The sequence below is a fragment of the Trichosurus vulpecula genome, chromosome 3 (assembly GCF_011100635.1).
Source record: "Trichosurus vulpecula isolate mTriVul1 chromosome 3, mTriVul1.pri, whole genome shotgun sequence".
NCBI lineage: Eukaryota > Metazoa > Chordata > Mammalia > Diprotodontia > Phalangeridae > Trichosurus > Trichosurus vulpecula.
The window spans coordinates 22,130,873-22,143,447 of NC_050575.1; the positions used below are offsets into that span (position 1 = coordinate 22,130,873).

At 44.3% G+C, this 12,575-nt stretch overlaps 1 protein-coding gene across 2 annotated transcripts in view; it reads left to right on the forward strand.

Annotated features, from left to right (window-relative positions):
- CEP170B (centrosomal protein 170B) overlaps positions 1-4,851 on the forward strand; it is a 124,069-nt gene extending 119,218 nt beyond the window's left edge. For both annotated transcript variants that reach the window (XM_036748758.1, XM_036748759.1), the window contains exons 18-19: positions 75-126; positions 776-4,851. In XM_036748758.1, coding sequence (XP_036604653.1) covers positions 75-126; positions 776-1,020 — 297 coding nt within the window. In that variant the 3' untranslated portion in view covers positions 1,021-4,851. The remainder of the gene's footprint in view (positions 1-74; positions 127-775) is intronic.
- Positions 4,852-12,575: the final 7,724 nt, after the last annotated feature.

Genomic DNA, 12,575 nt, shown 5'->3' on the forward strand with positions numbered 1-12,575 from the left:
TTGAGAAATGAAATGAATTGTACAAGACCTCTGAGAGCCTTTCAAACTTTGATATGCCTCTTTCTTTTCCCTAGGAGATCAGCTCCATTCTGAAGGAACTAAGGAGAGTCCAGAAACAGCTAGAAGGTTAGTGACTTCAGACATTCTGCTCAGGCAGATCCAGGTTGGGAACCCTACCTAGCCTAATATGGCCTAGCATAGATGCTGAGACATAGCTCACCTGCAATGGAGTGGAATGTTGGACTGGGCATACAGCAGGAAAGGATCTGTGGTTAGAAATAATTTTTTTGAATATTGTATACACTGAAAATTGTGTTCACCTGGGCCTCAGCCACTGGAGGAACTCAGAGAAGAAGAAGATCAGTGTCCCCTGGGTTGAGATTCTAGAAAGTTTGACTTGCACTGACCCTAGAAGGCTAGGAAAAGTTGGGATAGATTAGGTAGCAATATGATATCCTATTTCTGCAATAATAGATCAATGACCTTGGCATACAAACATTTATCAACAAGCATTTATTAAGCACTAGTATGATTCTATGCGCTGGGAACACAAAGCCCGGCATGAGATAGTTCCTCCTCTTAAGGAACTTAGATACTATTGGAATTCAGAATTTGCTTCTCAGGTAGGGAGAGCTACAGGCTGGAAACGGGAAGCTAGATGAGATACCCTGTGAGGATGGGGTGAGCAAAGGATCCTTTCTCTCTCTTGTGATTTGTGAATGTTTACCATTCCTGTCCACATTTAATACTCCCATTTTTCTGGTCCCCCTTTCAGTTATCAATGCAATCATTGACCCCACTGGGAACTTGGATATCATGACTGGCAACAGGCTATCATCGGGGTCAACGCTAAGGCCAGCCAATAAGGTCAGGACTGCTATTAGCCCAGCCCCTCCTCCTGAGGAAGTGGGGGGCTCCCTGACACCATCCATGAAAAACCACACCCAGAACTCCACCTGCAGCTCAACCCGACTCCAGGACGCCGCCTTCCTTCCCGAGGCAGAGAAGTTTGTGATATGAAGCCGTGTCCTGCGTCATCGCCGCTGGCCCCTGTGATTCCAGTGGTGTGGTAGTGTTGTGTGTGTGTATGTGATTGTGGGCTATTGTGTCAGTCTTTGGCACTTTGTACAAAGAAATTGAGCCTATTGGGCCTAAGGCAGTTGTTAGACAACTAGCCACGTCAGATATCCCACATGTGCCAAATGGATAGCCCAGCTGTGCACCTCTCCTGGGCTCCTCTGCCCTCCCTAGTCTAGTAATCACACCCCTCTCTTTCACTCATTGTCCATGGCTATCAGGTCTTGACCTTGATGATGTGTTCCATCCATTCCCAGGGCCATGGACATCCCCTAATGTTGGGTCTGCATGGACCGGCTCATAAGCTTAAGGATCTGATCCAGTGGCATGGGATGGGTTCCAAGTCCCCTGACGGGCATGTCCTATATCTGGCATTAGCACCAGGCTCTGAATTTCTAGGGTACCAGATAAGCCTAGGTGGCATTAAGGTTTTTCTAGACCTGCCTTTGGACTGACCTTGGAATTAGCTAGGCCTAGGGTCGCTCTCTGGCCAAATCATTGTCCTTTTAGCCTGATTTGAGTCTCGTCTTGGTATTCATTCTTTAGCTTTTACAAAGGAGGAAAAAGTTTGCTCTTAGGAAGCTGGTGTCCCTTAGGGGCTAGGGAGCCACCTGCATGTGGTTCTTCAGGGAACAGGTGCTCTTCCCACAGGCTTTGGCCAGATTACCCTAGGAATGAGCCCTCCTGGATCTAGCCCTCACAGCAGCTTAAAGGATACCAGCATTATCGGGTCAAACAGTCAGTCAGTGGCTGTTCAGTGAATTCTTACTCAGTGTGCCATGCCCTATGCCCTATGCTCATGCTCTGACAAGAAGACAGTAAAAGGAGATTCCCTTCCCTCAAGGAACTTACAGTCCAGGGGGAGACAGGAGATAGAAGCCCATGGCCTGATCCAAAAGAGTTCCATCTGTGGGAGAGACTTACATATGGGGGGCCATTAGGTAATTCCCCCAGGATTGAGGTGGAGTGCTGTCAGTGAGTGTGGGAGCTGTTCCATGGAAGGAGAGCTTTGTGAAGAGTAGAATGGTCAGGGAATTCAGCCTCCTGGGAGATGTGTACCCATGGACACTGTTTGGCTGCATTTGGGGGAGACCGTTAGTAGTTCCAAGGCTGGATACTCCCCCCACCCCGCCGCCACTGCCCAGTCTCCCCTTGACAGTCCTATCCCAGGGAGGGAGACAAGGCTGAGCAGGGGGCTGTGAGCATCATTCTCCTTGGTGGTGCCCATATTAGTCAAACAGGACTGGTGCCTCCCCTGTGGTACCAGGGGCTGGTCAGTGCCAGCACTAAGAGATCAGGAGACAAAAACTTAGTTCGTTATTCACAGCAAAAAAAATGCCTTTTGTTTGACTCAATTCACCCTGCCAAATTGCCAGGCATTCAGGAGAGACCCAGTGCCCCTTGCTCTGCACACTCCTTAGAGAGGCTTCCTTTGTCTCGGCAACTCTAAGATGAGCAGACAAGGTGATAAATAGGCACCTGTACAGAATGCAGTCACGTGTGCACCCAGATACACATATGTACTCACAAGGGCACGAAGCACTTACATACAGCTTGCATGTATACAGCGTGCACAAAAGCATACTGCCCACACGAGCACAGACATGTGCATGCGCATGTACAAACATGTACTTGTAGACACACACACGTGGTCTGGTTTCTCTGGGCTCACTTTAGCATCTTCTCTCCAATCTTTGCAGTGGTGGGTCTGCCTGGTCACCCTGCCCACAGTGAGAATGCTGGCAGGCAGGCTGATTGCTTAGGGGTCTTGTTTGGCCTGGGAAGAGAGGTCTCCACTCTCCACTGGAAGCCAAAGCGAGCCACTTCCCCAAGTTGAAGCATCAATGGGAATGTCAGACTGTGGTTCCTGAGGCCAGAGCCCTTGCCTTTCCCAATATTCTCCTGTACTCCAGGGGAAAACAAGGCTGCTCTCCTCCACCTGTTTCCTGGCCTGGCCCCAGACTCGGGACACCCCTTTGCCCATAAGCCTGCCCTAGTGTCCGGCTGACTGCAGTTAGGGAAATGTCAAGATTGGGACCCTGATTTTACTAGGCCAAATCAGACCACTCCCAGGAAGAGTTATGGTCAGCCAGAGTCAGGACCCCCCAGCTCTGGGGCTGAGGTAGCCTTCAGTCTGTAGTTGGAAGAAGACAAGGTAGAGGAGGTAGTCATTTTTTTCCATCTCTTCTTCCCTTGCCCAAGTCCTTCCTCAAATAGCTTTCTTCAAATTCCCCCTAGAGGGGCACAATGAAGAGTGTTCTTCGTTGTGAGCCCTGTCCCTGCCCCATCCTCTGCTGCTTTCTGAATTTCCAGGAATTAGATACTGTTATCACTGACTGACTACCAAAAATAGTGGCATGGAAGTCCCAGCTGTAGGGCCGCAGGGAGGATGGGAGGGCAAAGTGTACACCACCATCTTGCTGTGTGACCTTGGCCAAATTCCTTCACTTCTCTGGGCTTAGGATGGGCTCTCCACTTGCAGCACCCCTCCTTTCACCCTCAGTGCTATGACAGTGAACCAGGTGCCTGGGAGTGCTTGGGAAAATCTCTATAAATGTAGAATGGGCCATTTGAATCTGAACCCCAAAACTTGGAGTCTGGAGACATTTTTACAGCATGAATATTTCTATAGTTTTTCCTAGGCTCTTCCTGGATTCTTTGCCAACAGGGCACATGCTAACTTAGCTGGGTCTGTTACACACCTTTTCTCCCTCACTTTCCCAGCCCAATAAGCCAAAGAGCTACTCCAGTCTCATCCTTCCTTGGCTTTCCTGCCCCCACCCAGACCCAGGTGAGACCAGGACATAGACTCTGGGTTTGTATCCCCCCTTCCATTCACCAGGCATCCCAAAGGTCAGGCCTCAGAGGAGAGCAGAGTTTGCCAACAGAGACTTGGCTGGATGGTGTTAGATGGCCCCTTCCCACCCCACCCCCTTCCATTATCCTAGTCTAGGAAGATTAGCTGTATTGATGAGTGCTTGAGGAAAAATGCTAATGGTGCAAATGCTCTGAGAAGGTTCAAATGCCCTGGCAAAGTGTGAGTCTGATGGTATCCAATGATCTGGGGGTTCTTGGGCCTGTGGCCAACTCAGGAGTGTTTCTATGTTTACATGCAGCTGTTTAAGAGTTCTGTTTTTAAACTTTTTTTAAAGACTAAAAACAGAAGAAAGTATAGAAGATAAGTGTATGGCTTCTCCTGGTTCCTTTCTCTGCTTCCTAATTCAGCCTTGGCAGCATCCTTGGAGTATGCTCGCCTAAGCTCATATTCCTCTGTGGCCCCCTCCAGGACTGGCTAGACTGAAGCATGCCTGTGGTGAGGGAGGGGTCACGCTCTCTGCTGCCTGGTGCTTCCTCATTGCTGACCCAGCCATTGGGTGTATATATAATGAGAGAGATGGCTCTACCCTCTGTCTTGGGCCAGCCATATGCATGAGTGTGTCCGTGTACCTTACAAATGATCAATGTCCATCTTTTCTCACTCATCAACTTGCTCTGCCACTGGTTGATTCTCTGGTTTTCCACCCCACTCCCTCTCCTTCATGATAGTTGTATAATTTTTTTTGGAGGGGAGGAATTCACAAGCTTACACCTTTCTTTCCGGTTTGGTTTGTTCCCCCTACCCTTTCCCACTGAGTGGTAATTTATTTTGTCTGAATTGGAGGCAGTATCTGTACATTTGATTCCCAGGTGACACTGTAGATGTCTTTAAGAAAATGGGTTATTTTATATAATTTTATCATAGATTGTTCAAATAAATCATTCTTTTGTCACACAGCTTTGTGTTGCCTCCTTACTCTGTTAAAGGGTTGTGTCTCTGAGCAGGAGCTGAGGGCTGGGCTGGGTATGAGTCCCTGGTGACTTTGCCAAACTCAATTCAACAAACATGGCAAGTGATGGAAGACTCATAGTTTAGCTGAGGGACAGCTCCCGCCCTCATAGCTAGTCTAATAGGGAATTATGACCGCCTAAGGGAAGATGAGCTGCCTTCTCAAGTAATGAGTATCCCATTCTTGGGGGCATTTGAAGCAGTGACTACATGACCACTGGTTGGGGGATTTCTGGAAATCTGTGAATTGAACTAGAAGTGTCTCAGATTGTTTAACTTCCTAAGACTGAGATAATAGGAGTGCACAAACAGCTAAAATCAAAATATACATGTAAGTATATTTGTGGAGAGGCAGCGTCCCGTCACGGAGAGAGGGCTGGCGGAGGAGTTGTGACAACCTTGGTTCAGGTCCCACCCATTCTAGCTGAGGTACCCTGGACAGCATACAACCTCCAAGTGCCAGAGGGGAAGCTTTTCCCGTACGAATGAAATCACAGGTGAAATGAAATGAAATGTATGCCCCTAAGTATATTTAAGTGCTTGAGAGAATGTTAAAGCATTCTGTAAAGTCTGGAGGGGGGAGGGGGAGAGTTGGATTTTGGTTCCTATTGGATAACTGTTATACCAGGATAGGTAGGGTGAAGTGGGATTCAGACAAAGCTTCCCAGAAGAAGTAATTTCCTAGGATCAGAGGTGTAGTAGCCTAGCCCACTCTGTATGAGGCTAGGAATCTGATCAAGTTTGCTTCTGACACTGAACTTTGGGTCTTTCCTAAATTTGGGGTTTGTAGAACAAACTTTCCAGTAATGGTTGTGCCTGAGCTGGATCTCGGCATGGTGACAGTCAGTTGGCATAGGGAAAGAAGATGGAAGTTACTGAATAGGGTCCTAGGGATATGGCCCCAGGAGAAAGTCTTATGCCTTCAGTAGCTCTGAGTCCACTGATTGGCCAACACAGCCTTTATCGTGTGTGTAGTTTTTCCGTTTTTATAAAGGCTATAGTTCTCTCTTTGCCATATACACAAGGAAAACAAAGACCATTCTCAGCATTTCTCTGGGGGTGGGGGTGGGGGCGGTGCTGAACAGTTATTCTGAAAGACCCGAGTACAACCCTGTAACAGGGTTGCAAACCATATCAAGTGTTGAAGTCAGTGTGGAATATATCAATGTCTCTCTTTGGAGAGAAGTGGGAAAAGCCGCAGGTCGACAAGTAGTAGAGAAATGACAGTTTGTATGCTGTGGTTATGACCAGACCTGATCTAAGGCATTATCCCAGGCTTTTGGTGTAAGATGACGGTTTCCCATCACAGTCACTTTTCAAAAGAGTGGTCCCAGGAACTTCTGGTAGAGAAGGTGACAGGTCAGAGAGAAGCCCAGCTCACACACCTATACTCCTGCAAAGATCTGGGATTCTTAGTAAATTGCAAGCTCCATATGGCTCATACTAGGCTCAAAAGGTGAACGTAACTTTAAGACTACACTTATTACAGATCCAATGCCCAGAGTGAGGGAGATTATGCATTTTAGGGAGGATGCTAACAAAATGGGGTGCATCTAGAATAGTATGACCAGGATTATGAGGGGACTAGAGACCATATCATACAAGAACCAATGAAAATATCGGGGATGATAAGCCTGCACATGAGAAGACTTGGGGAGAGGGGTAGGGGAAACATCTTCAAGTATTTGAAGGGCTGTCCTGTGAAGTAGCAATTAGACATATTCTGCTTAGCCATAGAACAGAACTAGGAGCATTGGGTGCAAGTCACAAATAGGTATATTTCAGGTCAATATAACGGAAATTTTCCTAACCATTTGAGCTGTCCCGAAGTGGGCACATGGCTAGATGATCTCCAAGGTCTCTTAATGCTGAGCCAGTCTGTGGCTTGATGAAGTTATGATTGGGACACACTGCCACCAGCTGGTCATAAGTACCTCAGTCAAAGAAACCAAACTGCCTGGCTTCCATTAAAAGAGTGGGGGTGGGGGTGGGAGAAGAGGGGAAGGAGGGAGGAGAGAAGAGAGGAGAGAAAGGGGAAAGGAGGGGAAGGAGGGAGGAAGAGAGAGAGAGACAGGCAGAGACAGACAGAGAGACCTACGGAGACAGAGATTGAAAGAGATAGAGACAGGAAGACAAAGACAGATTGAGAAAGGGGAGAGGATTAGAGACATAAAAAAAAAAAAGATTGAAAACTAAACAAAGGAATGTTAATGGACACTAACCATTACTTCCTTGTGACTCATCTCCCTTTTCTATGCCTTGATTAGACCATATCTTAAAGTGGTGTGCCCAGGACATTGTTTGGAAAGCCTCCCTGAGGAGGGCAGCCAGAACAGTGAAGCTCCAGCGACAGTGCCAATGCTCAAGGAAGGAACTGGGGCTGTCCATCCTGGGGAAAAATAGATGGGGAAAAATGGGGCTGTCATGAAGAAGAGGGACTTGAATTATTCTGCTTGGCCCCGGAGGGTAAAACTAGCAGCAATGGGTGGATGTTATATTCAGGCCGAAGTAAGGCTTGAGGTGAGGATAGGCTTCCTATCAGTTGTATTCGAAAGTGGAATGTGTTGCCAGAAGAATTGGATTCCCTCTTACTCTAGTAAGTGGGTGTCAAGCAAAGGTTAGATGATTGCTTATCAGGTATGCATGTTATTAAGTGAATTCTCGGTTAGATACAGGTTGGAATAGATGGTATCCAAGGTCCTTCTGGCTCAGATTCTGCTTTCATGTTTTTAAATGATACGTAAATAAGAAGATTTTAAAATAGACACAGGTATAATTTTACAGTTTTCTCACTATACTTTAATGACCTTTTTTTAATGGATTTTTATCAATCTCTTCCTTCTACGTCACCTACATTTCCTTCTATATCTCTCTTCCTCCCCACCCCTGCTTCCTTTAATATATCATCTTCCCCCATTAGATTATAAGTTCCTTGAGGGCAGGTACTGTCTTTCTTTTTGTTATGTGTGTCCCCAGTGCTTAGCACAGTGCCTGTCACATGGAAGAGAGGAGAGATCTATTCTGCTTGGTCCCAGAGGGGCCACACTTAGAGGCAGAGAGTAAAAATTGCAGAGAAACAGATTTAATCTTTTCATATTAGGAAAAACTCCCTAATAATTTCTTTCTCTGATGCAGATTGCAACTTATTTAGAATTACCCATTAAAAGCTTTTGTTGTTCAGTCATGTCCGTCCCTTTGTGACCCTATGTACCATATTGTCCATGGGGTTTTCTTGGCAAGGATCCTGGAGTGTTCTTTCATTGCCTTCTCCAGTGGATTAAGGCAAATGCTAGAGAAATGTCATTTACAGTAGGAACTTAATACAAATTTGCAGATTTGAATTGAAGTTAATGACTAGGCAGATTTGGGATGAGTCTAAGAAAAACCTTTTAATTATCAGGGCTGTCCAACAAAGGAACAGACCGTCTCCAAAAGTAGCAACTTCCTGTTATTGAGATGAATGTATTTGTTAGGTCAAAACAAAATATAATATTATCAATAAGATATCTTAAAATTAAATTTAAAACCACTGGGCTTGACCGTGTGGCCCTGCTTGGGCACAATAATAAGATTTCCTGATGCCTAATGATATGTTGGCTCCTCTGGGGCCTGAAACAGAAGTGACTTCATGAGAGCTCAATGTTGGTAGCCATCTCCTCTTGGTAGTCACATCCTAGGTTTGGACCACTCCAATTTCTTCTCCAATTCTAGATTCCTGTGAACTAGTTGGGGTGAAGCATATGAACTATCACACTAGGTATGAAACAGTATGCTTGTCAAAGACATTTACCACTGTCACGGAGGCTGTCTTATACCAGGCCCAAATTGAATTTGACTCATGATGTGTACAGGAAATATTAAATACATTAAAAAATGCATATTGTTGGTCAAATCAATTAATTAACAAGCATGCATTAAGCATCGATTATGTTTCTAGGCATTGAACTAAGTGCAAGAGACATAAAGACAAAAATGAAAATTGTCCAGACACATACTCATACACACACCTACACACAGGTGTAAACCAAATATTTATGTCAGATGAGTTGACTTGGGAGGGGGAAAGATACTAGCCCCTGGAGAGTAGTGATCAGGAAGACCTTTATGTCTTCCTTTACGTCTTTTTGGATTTAAAGGGAGAAAGTAAAAAAGTGTTATGACATTTAATTTAATTACAAATAGTCCTTATGCAAGTATAGTTGTTTGCATTTATAGAGTATTAGGTTTCTAATAAAATGTTTAAAAAGAAAAAAAAACATCTATTTGGCCCAGTTTCAGACCTATGGTAGCATGAGCTGTCCATTGAGTCCATTCAGTACATACGATCCAAGAAAAGCACCAGAGACAGATGATGAATCGGGCCCAGAATAGTACAGGAGGAAGAGAGCAGGTGTGATCACATTTGGGAAATTGCACAGTTCCTCCCAAGGGGCTCTCTGGATCGTCAAACCCCATATTTTAATACATTTAACCACTGACTTGGGGATTACATATTTTAGAACACAATCTTCAAAGAAACAATGGTAGGTTACCCCAAGAGCGAGGGAGCTCTGTACACTATTCCTCTCATAATGCAACCTCAGAATATATATGGTTTTTTGGCTGCCATGTCACGTTATGGACTCATTCATCTTGTGGTCCACTAAGACCTTCAGGTTACTTTCTCATGAACTATTGGTTATGCTTACCCTTGCTATTTTCAATTTCTCCCTGTCTACCGGATGCTCCTCTGCTGCCTACCAACATGCCCATTCCTCCCCCATTCTCAAAAAGCTCTAACTTGATCCGTCCATCTCCACTACTGTCATCCAATTTGTCTCTTCCCTTTTGTGGCTGAACTCATTGAGAAGGATGTCTACGGTCAATACCTTTTCTTCTCATTCTCTTTTTATCTCTATAGTCTGGCTTCTGAACTCATCTTTCAACTGAAATTGTTCTCTCCAAAGTTACTAATGATCTCTAATCACCAAATCTAATGACCGCTTCTCAATCCTCTGCCTTCTTAGCCTCTTTGTAGCCTTTGACACTGTCAATCATCCTCTTCTCCTTGATCTTTCTCTCTAGATTTTCCTAGTTTCTCCCCCCAATTCATCTGATATCTCCTCCTCAGTTTCCTTTACTGGGTATTAATCTGGGTCATGTCCAGTGATGTGGATGTTCTCTAAGGCTCTGTTGTTGGCCCTCCTTTCTTCTCTTCTATGCTCTTTCCCTTGGTGATATCAGCTCTCATGGATTCAATTTTCATCTCTGAGCTGATGATTCCCAGAACTATATGTCCAGTCTTAATCTCTCTGCTGACCTCCAGTCTTGCATCTTCAACAGCCTGTTAAACCATCACAAACTGGATGTCCTGTAGCCATTTTCCACTTCACATGCCCAAAACCTAACTCATTATCTCCACCCCCCAAGTCCTTCCCCCTTCCTAATTTTCCTATTACTATCAAGGGTGCCGCTATCCTCCCAATAATCCAGGCTCGCAAACTAGATGTCATCCTCAACTCCTTTTTTTTACTCCCCAGATCCAGTCTGTTGCTGAGTCCTATCAATTTTACCTTTGTAAAGTCTATACATCTCCTCTCCTCTGACACTGCTCATCTTTGGTGCAGACCTTCTCTAGCTTTTTGCTTGGTCTCTGTGCCTCAAGTCTCTCTTTAATCTAGTCCAACCTTCACTTAGCTGTCAAAATAAATTTCCTAGAGAACAGATCTGACTTTGTCACCCTCCTATTCACTCAACTCTGGTGGCTCCCTATCACTTCCAAGGTCAAATATAAAACCTTGTTTGGCCCATCATAACCCTCCTACCTTTCCAGTCTTCTCATTCCTTACACTTCTCCCTCACATGTACTTTATGATCCAGTGACACTGGCTGCCTTCCTGTTCCAAGATGCCCCATCTCCCAAAGCATCTCATAACTTGGGGCTCTGGGTCTCCCCCATACCTGGAATAGTCTTCCTCCTCATCTCTGCATCCTCGCTTCCCTCAAGTCCCAGCTAAAATCTCACCTTCTACAGGAAGCCTTTTCCCATCTCCCTAAATTCTAGAGCCTGCCCTCAATGGATTATTTCTACTTTATCCTGTATTTTGCTTGTTTGTACATAATTGTCTCCTCTGTTAGAATGTGAGCTCCTCAAGAGCTCACAGAACAGGATCCCTGTGTATCTTTGCATCGCCAGTTCTTAGCACACTGCTTGGTACATAGGAGCCATTTAATAAATGCTTATCAAGTATTATCAGCACATACCTCTCCCATTTGGACTTGTATGATTGATTTTTTGAACGTAGGTAGAGGACTTTACATTTCTCATCTATTAAATTCGTTATTATATTTGGCTATTGTGTTATTCTGTCAGGATTTTTTTTTGGACCCTAGCTTCTATCCTCCAATAAAATTGTCCATCCCAGCTTTGTGTCATCTATAAATTTAGTAAACATGCTATCTACTCCTTCATACAAGCCATTGTTAAAAACAAACAAATAACATCGAACAGTGTGGGTCAAAGACTGATGCCTGGGGGACTCTTTAACCGCCATTCTTTGGGTGGGAACCAATGTAAAAAACCGCCACAGGCAGTTAGGGGAGAGGTGCCCCCTGTGATCTGGAAAATCCAAATAAAAATTTTTGACCCTTCTTTTGTAAGAGAAGAGAAATGTGAATTATTATGGTATTAAGAGATAAGACAAGCTGATATCATACAGTACTAGCCATCTATTTTATGCATTTCTGAGTTTCTTAGCTTTTTCTGTGTTGTCTGCTAGCTTCTGTGTATCATTTGTGGCTTTTAGTTTAATTTCTTATGTTTACACATGATATATCAAAACTGCCATGGGGAAAGTCAAGATGTTCCAAAATCAACTAATTATGCTATCATGCAGCCAAGGTTTTCCATGTTATTACATCCTATAACCCTCTGTCATAATAATTAGCTTGTTTTAAGCCTCCTCTATGGATACTTGGGAATTTATTTTAGACAAAAAATTATGATTTCATTCATGTCAACAAGCATTTCTTAAGCACTAACTACATTTGGGGCAGCTAAGTGGTGCAGTGGCTAGAGTACTGGGCTTGGAATCAGAAGACTCATCTTCATGAGTTCAAATCCAGCCTCAGACACTCACTAGCTGTGTGACCCTGGGCAAGTTACTTAACCCTGTTTGCTTTAGTTTCTTCATCTGTAAAATGAGCTGGAGAAGGAAATAGCAAACCACTCCAGTATCTTTGACAAGAAAACCCCAGATGGGGTCACAAATAGTCTGATACAACTGAAATGAAAGGCAACAAATGTGCCAGGCACATTGCTAAGCACTGGGAATACAAATATAACCAGAAAGAAAGACAGTTCTTACCAGATGTGTGCTGAAGCCAGCTCAAACCGGCTTGTGAATGCTGATTGTTAAATGTCCAACCTGGTGATTTTCACTTTGGAAATCAGCAAATGCTATAAATCAAGACTCTGATTTACTGTTTTGTGGATTATCTAAACTCTAGACTTAATAAAATGTTGGAGAAAATGTTAATAATGAAGATTAAACTTAAAAGTATGTCATTTATTTCCCCAGAGACCTGGTGGTTAAATATTTATCAGCACACTGCTGGACCTTGCCCTCAAGAAACTTACATTCTAATGGGGAAGACAACTCCAAAGGAAGCTGAAAAGTGGTCGGAGGGGATA